We start from the raw sequence: 16,691 nt of genomic DNA on the forward strand, positions 1-16,691 counted from the left end.
ATGAGAAAAAAAACAAAAAAAAAATGGCAAGAGTTCACTTGAAAAAAGAAAAAAATGGGAAATTCCTTAGTTTTTGTTTAAAAAAATTAATCAAGTGTCCATTTTTTTTGAAAAATTAATAATTTGTACTTACACGTAGTTTTAATTTTAATTACTCGACATTCGATTTCAAAAATCGATTGAATTTCTAACCAGTTACTAGGTTTATAAAAATTAAAAAAAAAAATCAGAGACAAAATATATTTTTGTTAGTCCGTTTTAAATTAATGACATTAATAATAATCTTTAATTTTAAGTCAATAAATTATATCAAATTGTTATAAATACTAATAAAGCTTTAAAACACAAAATTGAATTTTTAATGACAATTTAGCCAAAAATAATAAAAACAAAGAAAAAATGGATCGAATGCCTTTTACGGTAAATATTGATCACGCATTCAATTCAAAAAGCAGACGTCTAGTAAATACTAGAAAAGCCTTTTTTTGGGTGAATCCAATTAATTATTTATTTATTTACTGCGCGTAATTTTCGACAGCTGTTCGGGAAATTTTTCTAAAAAAAAAATCTATTATTCGCGAAAAAAAAGAACATTCTGTCAATCAATGTTGTCATGAATGCAGTCAGACAAAAAAAATTCTAAATAGAATAGAACTATTATTCAATCGATTTGTTTTCATGCAAGTCAATGAACCTTGTTATGATACTTTTGGCCTTGAGGCGGAGATTTGTTACATTTTTAGTTGCTTTTTTTTATTAAAATTTGAACAAAAAAAAATACAAATTAAAATTTGTATGTGAAAATCAAAACATCCAAGACCTTGGCATTGTAAACATGGCGCAGTCTAATAATATTTTTTTTATTTTTTTTAGAGGCATGTCTAATTACTCGACACATTACGATGGCAAGTACGATGAGAACAAGAAGAGCAGTTGTTGATGTTTCGTCTTTGAGAGGAAAAACAAACATGAGTTTTGTCACGAGGGGAAATTTTTGATGAAATTAAAGCGGTTTTTTATAGTTTTTTTGGGAGAAGTTCAAAAAAGTTTTTCTTTTAATTTTACAATTTCTTGAGTTTGCTGTTTTAATAAGTTTTAGTTCTGAAAGTGAAAGGAAAATATGAATTAATAATAAATTACTTCAATTTTTGATTAAAAAATATTTTGATTAAAAAAAAAAATAAAAATAATTTTCAAAAATTGAAAGCCTATAAAAAAATGTTGAAAATAAATAAAAATTTTAATTTTTAAAAGTATTACAAAATGTTACTATTATTTTTAAAAATTCATAAAAAATTTAATTTTAATTTGTTTAAAGCTCAAAATATTTTTTTATTTTTTCTATTTAAAAAATAATTTTTTTTTTTAATTAAAAAAAAAATTAAACAATCATTAAATTATATTAATAATTTTAATACATTTAACAAAATAAAATAAAAGATTACATTTTTCTGCTTAATTTTTAATTTCTCGCAACCTTCTGAGTTTCAAAATTTCAAAAATAAAAAAAAATTAAATTAATTTTGACGTTTTTTTCCTTTGACTATTTAAATATAGATAAAAATTTGTATTTTCAAGTTGAAAATCTTTCAGATTCTTTATTTAAATTTTTTTTTCAATTTAGTTTTTTGATTTTGGATAGTTTTTTAAATTTTCTAAATGGTTCTTATTTTAATTTTTCAATTTGTTTTTTTTTTTTAATTTTTGACTTTAAAATTTTTCGAATTTTTTTTTATTCTTTTCAAAATTTTACATTTTTTTTTATAAATAAATGTAAAAAATATTTAAAAAAAATATTTTAGAAAAATATTGAAAATTTTAAATTAAAAAAAATGTTTCGTGATCATAATAATAAATATATTGAATTAAAATTATATTAAAAATATTGAAAAAAAAAAAATTTTTAATTAAAATCTTCAACCAAAAAGACAAATTCACTTGCAATATTGCACATTTTCCTAAGAAACCCACAGAAAAAAATATTATTGAAAATTTCCCCCATAAAACATCATTTTGATATATGTCTCAAAACACGTGTGACATTTTTTTCTTACTTTTTCAAATAAAAATAAATTATTTCTATTACAATATTTTTTGCAGCAACGAAGAAGGCTAAATATAAAATCGCTGCAAACAAATTCCAATTGAGCTAAACGCGTTCACCTTTATAATAATTTGTTCCTATTTTAATTAAAACGCGTGCCAAATAATTTAACGGAATTAGCAAATGAATTTTATTAAAAAAGGTATTTTTTTGTTAGATTCTATTTTTTATTTATTTTGATGGAATTGGAAACAATTGTCGATTAGATTAAAATTCATCAAATAATTGATTGACTTAATTATACACTTCATTTTCGTTCCGTTTTGATGTGACTTTGATGTGTATCTTCGGAACGTGTGCAAAGAAGCGACCTTATTCGCATATGACGACAAATAATAATAATTAGAGCGGTGCATTCACGACAGATTAAACGAGAGAAAGAGTGGGCGGTTGTTTTTGTTTATTTCAGAATATTTCTTAATATGGGTACATAGTGTTTTTCCTCGTGCGCTAACAACAACAAAAAACGCGGAATGTTGTGAAATATTAGATTTTCGCGAAAAAATAAAATAAAATTTTGCTTTTAATGGTTCGATAGACAAACGGTCTCCGCTAAATCGCTTGTTATGTAACGCAATTGAACGATTGATTGATTACCACACACACTCATGGAGGCTTTATTCCTTGAACAATAAATTTGCACAGACAAAAGAGGCTAATTGTTACTGCTTTAGTTTGTTGATAGATGAATAAAAGTGCGCGATTTGCATTGATATATGATCCGAACTTTGGACACAAATGATTTAAATTGTTTTATCTACGATCCATGGTTACTTCCCCCCTCCTTCTAACGGCAAAAGAACACAAATATTGAATTAAGGAAGTTTTATTTCATTCAATTTAGCTATTATTATTTTACCTTTAGGCCGTTTCAAATTTATTTTTATCTTACCTTAACTCTATTTGAAAATTTTAAATTCAATTCGTCAAAACTAAAAAAAAAATTAAAACGTTACAAAAAACTTTATTTTCTATAATTTATTTAAATAAAAACTTAAAAATAAAATTAAAGTTGTTTTAAATTTATTTCGAATATTTTTGTCAAAAAAAAAAATCGAAGCACCATATAAAAAATTTTGGAAAAATATTTTCCAAAAATAATTTTTTTTTTTTTTTTCATTAGAATTTTTTTAGAAACTGCAAAATAAATTAAATAATAAAATAAATAAAACAAAAATAAAAAAATTACTTGAATTAAAATTAATTGAGTTCAAATTTATAAAAAAAGTTAAATAAAATTAAAAACTATTAAATAAAATATAAAAATTAAAAAAAAACATTAAAATATTTAAATAAATAAATTAAATTAACTTTAGCAATGAATTGTAACAAATATTTTTTTACAGAATATAATCTTTAAATTTTGGTAGAAAAAATTGTTAAAACAAAAATATCTCCTTCAAGTTCTCGAAAAAGATAAAAAACGGTAATTTTTCATGAAATTTTCAATTTTTTTTTTGTCAAATTGTATTTTTGCCTCGGTAAAAAATTTCAAAAATGTTGAAGCGGTAAAAAATTTCAAAAAATGTTTAAGCGGTAAAAAATATTTTTTGCACGGGGTTTTAAAATTTTGATTGTCATTTTTAATATTTTTTTAAATTCAATTTTAATCTACCAATTTATTATAAAAAAAAAATAGAAAATAAATAACAAAAATATTTTTATTAAAAAAAAATATTTTTTTTATTTTACCAAAAAAATTAGAAAAAAAAACATTTTAGGACAAAAAGCTCAAAATAAATTTGTACCGGCCTTCCGTTCTTTCTGTGAAAGCATTTTTGTGACTGGAGACCGGTACCACAAGCGAAATAACATATTTTCCGTGTATTCGTGTTACTAAGGCGGCGTCTTCCTCATTACCTTTATGCTACGATATGTGGGTAAAAAAAAACAACTCTGCGCATAAAAAACATTTAATATTCGTTCCCCGTGTACAAAAGTTTCCCGATAAAACCAAATCAATGTTTAATGTTCATCAAATAGTTGCCAAATATCTACAGAACTAATCAAACATTCCGCGAGAACAACGCACTTTTTTGCTTTCACCCGTGGATCTGGAAGAGAAAATTCGCCAAAACGGAGGACTTTGCATTCTTGGCGCACTGTGAAAAGGCCTTTCTCAAGTCGCTGGACCAGTGCAAGATTTTCGACCAGTGCTGCAAATGTAAAGGTGGCAGCGGCGGGCAATGCAAGTGCTCCAAAGTCCCGGTCTTGCCGCTGCTACTGGAACTCGCCACGGACAACCATTGTCACTGCCATGCGTCGGCACATCATTGTGCCTGTGGCGGCGGAAAACGCGAAAAGAGCAAAGACGACTCGAATGACGCCGCAGATCAGGACGAGGAGCCTGTCGCCAGCACCTCCGCAAAAGAATCGAACGAAGATTCGTCGAACAATGACGAACAAGCCGAAACTTCCGTACCTTTGTCGCCCAAAAGTCCCAAGAAAAAATCCAAATCCAAGTCGAGCGAGTACAAAGGCGCAATTTTCACACTCGAAAAAGACGGTTTTCACATTTGCATGGATGTCAAGCAGTTCCGGTACAGCGAATTGGCTGTAAAAGTCGTGAATGACGACATGATCGTGATCGAGGCGAAACATGCGGAACGCGAAGACAATGCCTCGGGCACCGTGGCTCGACAAATTATGCGAAAATATCCGATCCCGAAGGAATCCGAGCCAGACAGTGTCCGGGCGGAATTGAGTGCCGATGGGATATTGACGGTTCGGGCACCGTTGAGGAAGCAAAAGCCTGGAAAAGAGCGCATCGTGAAAATTGAGCAGCTTGGACAGGGAACAGCTGCCGAAGCGGATGCGTGTCATGCATGTCCGTGCATGGAACCCGAAATTACGCCTGGAGAAGATGAAAAGAAGTAAGGTTTTAAAGAAATTCAGTCAATCAGCACTTTAATTTGTACAATCAATAAAATTTACGTTTGAGCACAACGCAGTCCGTGACTTTTTTTAACAATTTTATTTTATCATTCTTCAACTTTTTGGAAGGCAAATACACAATAGAGAGCTGAAAAAAATAAAATTTCGTATTAAAAATTTAATTTTTCAAATCAGACGACTAAATTTAATTATTTGACTTATGAAATTTGATTTAATTATTTAAAAAAAATTTAAATAATTTTTTAAATTTTAATTAAAATTAAAATATTAATTTATTAAAATTAATTTGATTTGAAATTAATATGAATTTAATAATTAATTTTTTTTAAATTATTTAAACTTTTTTCATTTTTTATTCCGTTTTTAACGTTTTCGAGCGTAAATTAATTTTTACAATTTTTTTTTTAAATTCAAAATTATATTTAGCATATTAAAATTTTTAAGTCAAAATCAAAGAAAATAATAAAAAAGAATTTATCATACCTAATGGAAATTTTTTAAAAATTTAAATTCAGTTAAATGATTCAAAAATTATTTTTATCAAAATTTTAAATAAATTTAATTGTTGAATTAAATTATTAAAAATTGAATTAAATATAATTTTAATTAAAGCAATTTTATTTTCTTTTTCGTATGATTCAATAAAAAAAATTGAATTTTTAAAGTTTTTTTATCAAAAAATACAGAAAAAAGTTAAAAATTTGCCATTTTTCAACATTTTTAATTTTTTTTCTTGAAAATTTTCGTCAAAAAAGTCAAATAATTAAATTTTCTATCCAAAAAAAATACTTACATATCGCTTCCCACTCAGATTTCGATAACGTATCCACTTGATATCTGTCGTGACGGCGTCTTTCTCTGAGATAATCTCTCGCATGTTGATATTCCGCTGGATCATCATACGACAAATCCCGTTCTTGTAAGGAATATGGTTCAAAAACTCTCATTCTGCGAGCCAAATCGCGTCCATATTGAATTTTTCGCTTATAAAAGTCCTCAAAGGTTTCCATAAGCACCGGTTTCAGCTTAAAATTCTCCGCCAATTTGACGAGACAGGGCCAATACACGAGAAATTCCGGACAATCGACCGCTTCTTCCAGATGAAAGTTATATTTGGCCCCAAAAAAGGGCGGTTGCTCATCCGTATCGAACTCCAACTCGATATGATAAATATCGTTGCCGAATTTTTTCGTGTCTTTTGACTTTTGGTGACGCGCCATGATTTCGTAGGCATCTGGCATGGTCCCGATAAAATATCCGCCCGGTCGGAGGGTTTCCGAGGCATTTCGCAGCATCATTTCCGCCTGTGGCATCGACTCAAAGCAGTAATGGAAGGCAAACTGACAACTCGTCAAGTCTATTTTGGTCTCGGATCTTGGTACAAGTCCCGCAAAACGACGTGTGTGGCATCTGCGGCAAAAAATTCCGCCGAAAATGTCCGGTGGTTGCGAGCTTTTGTCGTGTTATACCGCTCCTTGCACTGCTCCAGACTCACGTCGGCGATATCTGTGCAAATCAAGTGACCGATATTCGCTTTTTGCCATTTCAGCAGATCGCCGCCCTTGCCGCAGCACAAATCGAGCACTTTCATGCGGTGATCGCGCGGATTTTGGTTCCGGATTTTGTACACAAATTCCGTGATGAGCATACTTTTGACCCAATTGTTGAAGTTCCGCATGTGGAAGATTTTCGATTTCAGTCTTTCGGCGAGGCCTTTCTCCTCGATGTTGTTGTAATGCGTTGCCACAACGCGGGAATTGGGACCCTCCGCTCTCTGATACTTTGAGCTATGTTGGTGATCCGTTCCTTGGTCCTCATCGTGGTTTCTCTGGTGTTTGTAGTCGTGATTTTGTTCCATTTTTATTTAAATTTTTAATTAAATTCTTCGTTTCGTCGGTTTATTTTTTTGTTTACTAATCCAAATGTGACAGTCGAGCAGTGGCGTAGGTAGAGAATAATTTTTAAGAAGGGCACAAGAAAAATTTCAAGGGGGCTCATATAAGAATATATTGAATTGAATGTTTATTTTTTAAAAGATGGAAAAAATTAAATATATTTTTTTTGGTTTTTTTGATTATTTTTCAAGAAAATTTTTTAAAATTTTCAACTACCAATGAAATTTTTTTTGTTATAATTTTTTTTCTCAAAAATCTTATTTACAAAAATTAATTTAATTTTTTTTTCATAATTTGAATTTTTTTACCAAAGATTTTAAAAGAGGGAAATAAAAAAAAGTTTTTGAACTATAATATGACAATTTAACTGCTTGCACAGGTCCCCTGGATGACCATAGCCAGCTTTGCATCCTCAGTATACTTGCAGTAAAACCGATCTTTGTCAATCCCAATTGGATGGACTTCCAAAGTCGGTCTTTGATCTTGTTGCTCACGTTCCGGGTCTTCTGTTGGTTATTCGGGAATAATCGCATGGATAAATTGAGTTGTTTCAGTTGAAGTATGCGGGGAAAAAGATGGTTGAGGAGTATATTGAGTTCCTATTGCGGTACTATTTTATAGTTGCTGTATTTAAAGGGACCATTGTGATACTTTTATTTTGAGAAACAGCTTGTTGAGAGGAAGTTTGCGCTCCTGCATCACTTAAGTTAACTTGCAGCGGCAAACTCAAATCAACTGGCTGATTTTATTATCTAAGCGATCCCAATGAGCGACGAGTATATGATGCTTCTATGCTGATACAAATTGATCTTCTTCGCAATACGAGTAGATTTTTTTAGGATTTGTTTTTTTTTGATATTGATGACTTAATGGCAATTTGATAACTTTTAATTTGTACTACTTTTCTTTATTATTTTTTCTTTTCTTTTTAAATTTTTTTTTTTACCTGAAAATATGTATCTTCTTCTTCTTTTGCTCTATTAAATTAATTCATCTTAAAATTAAAATATAAAACTAAAGACATTTTCTAATTACCTGAAAATATGTATAAACGGTGAATATGAAAATATAAAACTAAAGACATTTTCAATTATTAAATTTGTAAAATAACTTGAAAAACGTTAAAATTCATCTTAATTTGATTATTTTAATCTTATTATTATTCGAATTTTGGGAAATGAATTTGAATCCCAGGAGAAAATTTCTCCATCTCTGATCCTAATTGATTTTTATTTTTCTAAAAAAAAAATATTTATAAATTTAAAATTTTTGAAGAGCCCCTTTGCCACTTTAGCCACTATAACGCTACATCCCTGTGAGGATAGTAACGATATTTGTGACATCAGTTACTGGATTTCACAACAACAAAATCATCGTCAGCAATCGGTCGAAAATCCATTAAAGAAACCCAAAGTTTTTGACGAAATTTTTAGTTTATTTGTAAAGAAAAATTGTATTTATGTGTTGCGAGTCCCGTTAGAAATGTAAAAAAATGTTTGGTGCTAAGCATAACATTCAAAAAGACTTGGCAGAACTTCGACAACAAATTGTGGAAAATAGTTTGGAGCTGCAAGCAGTAACCCAAGTAAGAATTTTCTCCAAAAAGTTCGCTTAAATAATAAAAATTAAATGAATTTCGATTGATTTTCAGGATATTCTCGCTTGCAAAGGACCCCGTTCCGAGCTGGAACACCTCAATGAATGCGGACGTGCCAAAATTAGTGCATTAAGGAAATGTATCGAGCGCCTAGATGACTACTCGTCGGACCTAAGTGATCCCCAAATTTACAAAGAAGTTAATTTACATCGAGAAAGTTTTAGCAAGTGAGTTTTTTCTCGTCTCCCAAAACGTTTGAAAATTTTAATAAAATAATTTTTCTAGATCATTACAAGCTTTCCGCAAAGCCAACATCCAGACAATGTTAGAAATAGAGAAAACTGATCGTGTCGACTTACTGGCGAGTGTGTCAAAAGTTGTGGGCGGCAACGAGACAGACGGAACGCGACATCGCACGGGAGCTGGTTTGGCAAAGAAGGCGGGCGTCGTGTCACAGCATGAGAGTGTCACGGAAAAAATGCTTTCGATATCGCGGCATTTGTCAGACACGACACAGAAGAGCGCCGCCACACTCGAAACTCTAGTCGCGTCCAGTGTCAGTGTCGAAGGCACGAGCGAAGAGCTCCAAAATACCGCCGGCACCATCCAACAGTCCGGCAAATTGCTCAAAAAGTACGGAAGACGCGAATGCACGGACAAGATTTTACTTTTTTTCGCATTTTCCTTTTTTATTGCCTGCGTCATTTACATCGTGCAAAAAAGACTCTTTTAAAGAGTTTGACTTTTTTTGACTCCTTAAAGAAGATTTATTTTTGTATATGAATAAAAAGTCACATGAATTCCACTCCTAAACCTATTTACATATTTTTCAATCAAGTTCAAGCAATCAGCTAAAAAAAATATTTTGCTCATGTTGCAAATTTAATCAACAAGCTATTAAACCTAAGACTTAAGAGATGAAGATCATTCCTTGTTAAGTGTTTAAAAATAAAAATAATAAAAAAATACTTAAAATAATTTAGAATGCGTTTTTTATGCGACAGCCAATAAATATTGGAAATCTGGATCAAGCCTTCGGTATTTTTGGTACAAACTCTGCACGCACATCCAGAAGTAAATGTAGACGACTGAAAGTAATTTTTTGTGATTTATTTTTTAAAAAAGATTTTTTTACTTACTTATGATGCTGAATTTAATCATGCTCGTCCATGTATGAGCAAAGGAATTTAGAAGAGTGTCCAAGGAATAAATTACCAACGAAAATAGTCCAAAAAATAAAAATGTGAGGAGGTAACTGTGACTTTTCTGCAAAAAAAATATTAAAAATTAAATTTCTGGAAAATATATTCATAACATATTAACAATATTCAAGAAAAAAATTAAAGATTGAAAAAATTAAGATCAAATGAAAAAATTTTAATAGTTTTCTTTAATCATGTTCGATTTATTCTTAAATTTTAGTTTTTAATTATTTTTTTTTTTTTTGTAGGAAAAATTTGAGTAAAAAATCCGATTTATTTTTTCCTTTTTTTTTTAATCAAATAATTATTTTTAATTCAATGATTTTATTTTTGAATTTTTTAATGACGATTTTTTATGAAAAAAAAAATAATAATAATTAAATAAAATTTCTCAATTTAACTATTTATTTTATTTTATTTTTTTTTTTTTTAAATTTTGAGACTAAATTAATTTAATTATTTGATTTATTTTCACCCTCTCTCGAAAAATAAAAATAATTAGTTAAAAATAGTTTTTTTTTACATTTTATTGGTATAAAAAATTTAACAAAATTAAATTTAAAACCTTAAAGAAAAAAAGGTCAGTCAAAATTAAAAAATTATCTTTGGAAATTTTTTTTTAATTAAAACTCGAAATTTAAGGAACGATAAAACCCGGGATAAAAATGATTTGAATTTTTTAATGTAAACAAAGAAAAACATAAAGAAACAAAAAAAATCTATTTTATGCAAATAAATAATAATAATAATGAATTAATTTCATCGCCAAAAATATCAGATCAATTTTTTAAACCAGTTAAACACTTATTTTATTCCGGTTTTTTTATAAAAATTTTCAAAAATCAGAATTTAAAATGTTTTATTTTAGTTCAAACATTTTTAGTCAATCTCAGATATAAACTTCTTGATTTTTTTTTGCTCCACTTGGTTTTTAAGTTTGATTTTTTTTTAGAAACTTTAGGTTTTTTCAAAAATTTCTTACCTTAACCACTCCCACTAATAAAATGCATGCGAAAACCGGTCCTAGCACGGACCCAACAATGTCCAGCAAGTCCAATTTCATCTCTTGTCTCCATTCTGCGTACAAAAATTAAAAAACAGTTCCTTATCAGCCACTTCTATCAGCTGCTGAATGGACAAACACTTCTTACCGTATGCCGTTAGTGAAGTTGTTTCGTGCGTTAGAATCAAAATTTTTGCACAAATTGAGAATTCGGGCAGCAAAAAGGTGAGAAGACTGATGAAAATCACTCCGGTCTCCAGGTTTATGCAGAAGCAAAAATTTTGGAATTCAGGTAGCTCGTCGAGTGCAGACATTTTGACGAGACGACAGCGAAACAAGGAATGATTGCATCCTCTGAGGAGAAAGAGAGAGGGAGAGCGTAAGATTTCAAGAACAAGCAAATAGAAAATAAATATTTTTTTTTTTTGTTTGGAAGATTATTTACATATTATTAAAGTAGCGACTTATTCACTGTTGTTGTTGTCGCTCTCTCGCACTCTCTATCTGACTATCTGTATTTAATAATACGACAAGGAACGTTATCAATGAATTTTTAATTTTTAGTCAAGTGTGAGTTGCGGGGATGTTCAACTGCGGGTCAGTTTATGATATTTGAAATTTATTAATTTTTTTCTTGACTTTTTTAAAGTTTATTTTATTTTTTTTCTTATCCTAATTAAAAAAAATCCTAAAAAACAAAAAATAAAATAAAGAATAAAGAATTAAAAATAAATAAAGAAAATTTAATTTAATTTAAGTTGAAAAAAATTTTAAACTGAAAATTAAATAAATTTGGTTAAAATATCAAATATATAAATTTTCATTTAATTAATTATCAAATAGTTAATTTTTTTTTTATTAAAATATTTTTTTAATTTTTAGTTTATTTTTAATTTAAAAGATATAGTTTTCGAAAAAAATTTAGAATTAAATCAATTTTTTCTTATAAATTTTCAGAAAACATTGGAAAAAATAAAATAAAACTTAAAAATAAATATGGTAAAAACTTAATTGAATTTTACAAATTTTTAAATAAAATCAGTTAAGGCCATTAAATTTAATTATTTCAGTTTATGTCGCATGAGGATTTTGATGAAAAAATAAAAATTTTAATTTTTCTTTTCATTATTTTAAAGTTTTAAGTGAAAATTTAGTTAAAATTTGACAAAATTAAAATTTAAGAGAAAATAATAATTTTGGTCACGTTACTCAAGAAATTTTTCATCTAAATTTCGATAGAAAATGTGTTATTTAAGCAAAATAAGTTCATCCTTTTAATGTACCTAAGGTTTGCTATTTTTATCGTTTTTTAATCAAAAAATACCAAAAAATGTCAATAATTTGCTTTTTTCTTAATATTTTTATTTTTCCCTCTCAATTTTTTTGACAAAATCAATTTTTGAAAAAAATTTTTCGTTTTTTTTTACTTTCGAAAATATATATTTTTTTTAATAAATTTTTTTTATTTAGATAAAAATTTTAGTAAGGCCGCTCCAAATTTTTTTTGAACTTTTTGTCCCATGCTCCATTTCAAAAGTCGAAAATCCAATGGGGCAAAATAAAAAAAAAAAGTTAAAAATTTCATCAAAATTGACCGTTTTTCTTTTTCATATTTTTTCTACGAATTTCTAGAACACGATTTTTAATACAAAATTTTTTAAAAAATTTTTAATTTAAAACAAAAAAATTTCGTAAAAAAACTGTCAAAAAATTTTGAAAAATATTTTTTTTGAAAAAAAATTTTAACGAAGAAAATTCATGTTAGAACACGATTTTTAATACAAAATTTTTTAAAAATTAAAAATTGAAAATTTTGTACTATTAAAAACCGTGTTCTAACATGAATTTTCTTCGTTTAATTTTTTTTTTCAAAAAAAATATTTTTCAAAATTTTTTGACAGTTTTTTTTACGAAATTTTTTTGTTTAAATTTTTAACTTGAAATACTTTGAGATAAATTTTAAATTATAAAATCTCAATGTAGATACTATAAAATCAACTAAAATATTGATTAATGACAAAAAACTAGTATTAATTTGTAATTTTATATGAAATAGTATTTCAAAAATTTTTTTTTATTTTGCCCCCCCCCCATTTTGAAAAAAAGTTTTTGGGACAAAAAGTTCGAAATAAATTTGGAGCGGCCTAATTAATTTATAAAATTTTATTAGGTATGGTTTAAAATTAAATAATAAAATAAAGATAAATTATTTTAAATAAATAATAAAAACTTATTAATTATTTAATTATTTTTCAAATTAATTTAATTAATGAATAATTTTTTTAAATATTTTTTTTATTTTTCAGAAATTTTGCTAAAATCTTTTCAAGTTGAGTATCCCTGCCCATTGCATGTCGAGATTGATATCACTTGTAGTAGCAATCTGTGGATTTCTGTTTCAAGTTCCATCGAAATGTAAATAATGCCCATTTCGGAATTTTTTAGTGTTTGTCAAACACTCTTCATTTGTTTTAATCAAACACCCTCATAAACGCCGTGATTTTCTTGAAATCCACAATTAAAAACAAATTTAGCACCCTTTTTCACCAATCAAAATGACTCACCACGCATTTCCCTTATTAATTGTCAAAACACAACAATTATTGCGATAAATGTCCGCTTTCGCGACGTGATATATGACTTTCGGTTTTTATCTTATCGCCGTTAATGGATCTCTCTTACTTACCTCTATCTGGTAGTAAACAACAATTTCATTCATCAACAACTCAATTTATGCTGCGGCAGTTTTCGTTTGACTTGCAACGCGTTTTGATGCATTTTTGGTGAAAAATTAGAAAAAAAAATAATGAAAGATATTGCAAGTCCCCACATAAAAATGCATATTTTGACAAAATTACCGATCGTCTCGTATCCGCGAAGGTTTTCGTTGCAGTTAGCAACCACTCAGGAGCCAGAGAAGAAATATTTGCACAGTCCACGGGACTCTTTTCATCGCGCAATTTACCCAACGTTGCTGGTGGCTCAAATTTTTGGAGTTTTTCCCGTTTTGGGAATATCTGCCAGCAATTGTTCGCATCTTCGGTTCCAGTGGTTCTCGTTCCGAGCGATTTATAGTGCATTTTTTATCTGTTTTTGCATTTTTATGGCATGTTCGGAGATGTATCGGATCCATCGGAGTGACGCTGTCGACCCAAATTACACAAATGCAAAAAGTTTGGCAGGTCTCGTTTTTTACATGGTGAATTCTTGCGCGACGATAATTTTTTTCTACATCGCCACTCGATGGAAAAAGCTCATGATGCACTGGGAAAAGAACGAATCCGTGTTTCAACGAAGACCTTACTGTACCGGAGTCGGAATGTCGTTGCGGAAAAAAATCACAATAGCAGGATCAATTGTTTTTCTCGCTGGATTTGTGGAACACTGCTTGGCAAAATCACAATCTTTCTATTCGTGGGACTACGAGTCGCGTTATTGCAACAATTCGTATCACGGCACCTTGCATTATTACGCAAATCGGGATTTTTATGCGGCTTTGGTGCTCGTTTTGCCGTTCTATCATCCGATTTTGGGAATTTTGTTCTATCTGGGATCCTTCATGATGACTTTTACGTGGACTTTTATCGATTTCTTCATAATTGTCATCAGTTTGGGCATTTCGGAGCGATTTCGGCAGTTTAATGATTACTTGAATGAAATGTACAAATCAGGTTCGCCGCAAATTGGAACGCAGCAGTTTTGGAAAACGGCTCGTTTTCACTTTGGACTGATCTGTGAGATATTGGAGAATGTGGATCGAACCATTTCTGTTGTCGTGATTATCTCTTGTTTGAGTAATTTGTATCATATTTGCTTGCAAGTGTTGAATGTGGCAACGTAAGTGATTTTTTTACTTTTTAGAACGACTAAATTTAATTATTTTACATATTTATCAGTTGAAAAAAAAATTAGGAGGAAAAAATATTTTAAATTAAAATTAAGTTAATTTAAAATTTTTTTATGAAGCTTTAATTCATAAATATTAGAAATTCTGTTTCATGAAATTTATAATTTTTTTTTTTAAGCAAAAACATATGATTTTTCAAAAAATTTAAAAAAATTCGAGTACCTTATTTAAAATCTTGTAAGTTTCATTAATACTTTTTTGCACCTAATTAGAAATTTTATTGATTTTTTTAATTAAAAAGAATTTTTTTGTGATTCATGAAAAATCATGAAAAAGGCCAGTTTGTCTTAAAATTTTAGAAAATTAATTGGAATCAAGCTAAAACTCGAAAATTAATTTTATTAAAAATTAAATCAAAGATTGAAAAATTTATTTTAATTAAATTAATTTTAAAATTTTTAAATAAAAGATTTTTTTAATTAGAAAATATTTTAAAATAAAATTTAAAAAACATAAAAAATGAAATAATATTTAATTTTTACAAAACAAATTTTCCGTGACAAAAGTTAAATTAATTAATTTTAGTTTCATAAATAAATCCCTTTATTGATTAAAATTTTCTTTTAGAAAATTACCTTACACGATAAATTACGTCTACTATTGGGCATCGTTGACATTTCTAATTCTGAGAACAGCTGCAGTCTTTTTGTTTGCCGCCGAAGTGAATGAACAAGCAGTGAAGCCTCTCGAATTGCTGCGAAGACTTCCGAATTCCATGTGGAATGTTGATGTGGAACGACTAGCGGACCAAATTAGATGTGAAACAATTGCTTTGAGTGGCATGCGATTCTATTTTTTGACACGACGATTGTTATTTGGTGTAAGTATGGATTTTTAAAATTCCTGCCTTTTTAATTGCTTAAAGAAAAAAAAATTAATTTTTAATTCAAAATAATTTTTTAATTAAATTAAATTTAATTTTCAATTTTTATTAAATTAATAAATACAGTGAAAATTCTATCATAGGACAATTCTGAGGGCATATTCTCTTATAGGGCACATCGATTTTCTATGGAATTTTAATCAAAATCTTAAATTTCGGGTTTATTTTAACTATTTTTAATAGAAAAAAGTTTCAAATTGTCTAAAATAAGATAATTAATGAAGAAAAGGTTAAAAAAGTTAAAAAATTGAAAAAAAAAAAGAATTTTGGGTGCCCTATGAAAGAATTTTCACTGTATTCAAAAAATTAAATTTTTTTTTAATTTTTCCAGAATTTTAACACAAAATATGAATTATTTAAAAATAACAAAAAAAAAAAATAATTTTAAAATTTTCTTAATTTTTTTATCAAAATATCAAAAATTTTTAACTTTTTAATTTTTTTATTTTTAGGTACATATTTTTTTTTTAATTTTTAAAAATTATTCAAGCTAATAATTTTCACAATTTTTTTTCTAGATGATGGGAACGATAATCACCTACGAAATCGTCCTGATGCAATTTGGACAACAAAAAGCGAATGAATATAAAATTAATTGCTATTAACTCTACTTTTTGTGTTGTTTTTTGATGTTTTTTCGTGAAATAAAAAATTAAAAAAATAAAAATGAATTTTTTAATATTGACGATAGCAGGCATTCCACGGAGATTTTAAAAAATCGAAAATTTCGAAATGATTTTTTTGGACTTTTTAATCAATAATTTTAAAAACAAAATATGTAGGCATCATTAGATTGCGAAGATCTTTCACGTTAAAATATTCATTCGCGTCTCTAGATGCATTTTCATCATTTTAATTCAAACAGAAAATTTGCGATTTTGTCAAAAACGTGAGTTTCAAACACTGGTTTTTGGGCAATAAGTCCCTTTAAATTCAACAAATATCGGGGTCTATATATGTAATACTCTAATTTGGTATCTTTAAGGCCACTTGCAATTATTGTTTTTGGTTTAACATTTCTAGTTGAGGAGAAATTTAAAATTAAATTTTGTTGGAAAAAAAAATCAGAAATGCCGCGTGGGTTTCAAACATCATTGAATAACTCTTTAAAAACTTTTAAATTTTTAGATTTGTCAAAATATTATGAAAATAGATCCCCATGGCCATCGAAAATTCAATAAGAACTTTAAATTTAATTTATAAAG

At 28.0% G+C, this 16,691-nt stretch overlaps 4 protein-coding genes across 4 annotated transcripts; 2 read left to right on the forward strand and 2 right to left on the reverse strand.

Moving 5' to 3' along the window:
* Positions 1-4,994: 4,994 nt before the first annotated feature.
* LOC134834141 (mRNA cap guanine-N7 methyltransferase) lies at positions 4,995-6,908 on the reverse strand. The gene is given in 3 exon segments (XM_063848706.1): positions 4,995-5,126; positions 5,793-6,368; positions 6,371-6,908. Coding segments are annotated over 3 exon segments (1,104 nt in total). The 5' UTR covers positions 6,858-6,908; the 3' UTR covers positions 4,995-5,085.
* Positions 6,909-8,259: 1,351 nt separating this feature from the next.
* On the forward strand, positions 8,260-9,224 carry LOC134835005 (vesicle transport protein SEC20). The gene is made up of 3 exons (XM_063849851.1): positions 8,260-8,479; positions 8,546-8,718; positions 8,777-9,224. The coding sequence occupies exons 1-3, from the start codon at positions 8,387-8,389 to the stop codon at positions 9,222-9,224; spliced, it is 714 nt and encodes a 237-aa protein (XP_063705921.1). The 5' UTR covers positions 8,260-8,386.
* A 216-nt stretch (positions 9,225-9,440) lies between these two features.
* Positions 9,441-11,218, reverse strand: LOC134835007 (uncharacterized). Its single transcript, XM_063849852.1, has 5 exons — positions 11,142-11,218; positions 10,845-11,050; positions 10,676-10,770; positions 9,631-9,757; positions 9,441-9,579 (listed from the first exon to the last, which is right to left on the reverse strand). Exons 2-5 carry the CDS (start codon positions 11,008-11,010, stop codon positions 9,485-9,487), a joined length of 483 nt encoding a protein of 160 aa, XP_063705922.1. The 5' UTR covers positions 11,011-11,050; positions 11,142-11,218; the 3' UTR covers positions 9,441-9,484.
* LOC134835004 (gustatory receptor for sugar taste 64a-like) lies at positions 11,036-16,115 on the forward strand. Its single transcript, XM_063849850.1, has 5 exons — positions 11,036-11,075; positions 13,003-13,025; positions 13,492-14,533; positions 15,171-15,423; positions 16,005-16,115. The coding sequence occupies exons 1-5, from the start codon at positions 11,038-11,040 to the stop codon at positions 16,089-16,091; spliced, it is 1,443 nt and encodes a 480-aa protein (XP_063705920.1). The 5' UTR covers positions 11,036-11,037; the 3' UTR covers positions 16,092-16,115.
* The last annotated feature ends 576 nt before the right edge of the window (positions 16,116-16,691 follow it).

The sequence above is a fragment of the Culicoides brevitarsis genome, chromosome 3 (assembly GCF_036172545.1).
Source record: "Culicoides brevitarsis isolate CSIRO-B50_1 chromosome 3, AGI_CSIRO_Cbre_v1, whole genome shotgun sequence".
NCBI lineage: Eukaryota > Metazoa > Arthropoda > Insecta > Diptera > Ceratopogonidae > Culicoides > Culicoides brevitarsis.

Excerpts from the sequence above, each read along its gene's own strand:
- LOC134835005 (XM_063849851.1), top strand. The coding sequence starts at position 8,387 with ATGTTTGGTGCTAAGCATAACATTCAAAAAGACTTGGCAGAACTTCGA. Across the intron at positions 8,480-8,545 it reads AGCTGCAAGCAGTAACCCAA|GATATTCTCGCTTGCAAAGG; the intron begins GTAAGAATTTTC and ends ATTGATTTTCAG. Across the intron at positions 8,719-8,776 it reads CATCGAGAAAGTTTTAGCAA|ATCATTACAAGCTTTCCGCA; the intron begins GTGAGTTTTTTC and ends TAATTTTTCTAG.
- LOC134835007 (XM_063849852.1), bottom strand. The coding sequence starts at position 11,010 with ATGTCTGCACTCGACGAGCTACCTGAATTCCAAAATTTTTGCTTCTGC. Across the intron at positions 10,771-10,844 it reads AACTTCACTAACGGCATACG|AATGGAGACAAGAGATGAAA; the intron begins GTAAGAAGTGTT and ends TTTTGTACGCAG. Across the intron at positions 9,758-10,675 it reads TATTAGTGGGAGTGGTTAAG|AAAAGTCACAGTTACCTCCT; the intron begins GTAAGAAATTTT and ends TTTTTTTTGCAG.
- LOC134835004 (XM_063849850.1), top strand. The coding sequence starts at position 11,038 with ATGATTGCATCCTCTGAGGAGAAAGAGAGAGGGAGAGC. Across the intron at positions 11,076-13,002 it reads GAGAAAGAGAGAGGGAGAGC|AAATTTTGCTAAAATCTTTT; the intron begins GTAAGATTTCAA and ends TTTATTTTTCAG. Across the intron at positions 14,534-15,170 it reads CAAGTGTTGAATGTGGCAAC|AAAATTACCTTACACGATAA; the intron begins GTAAGTGATTTT and ends ATTTTCTTTTAG.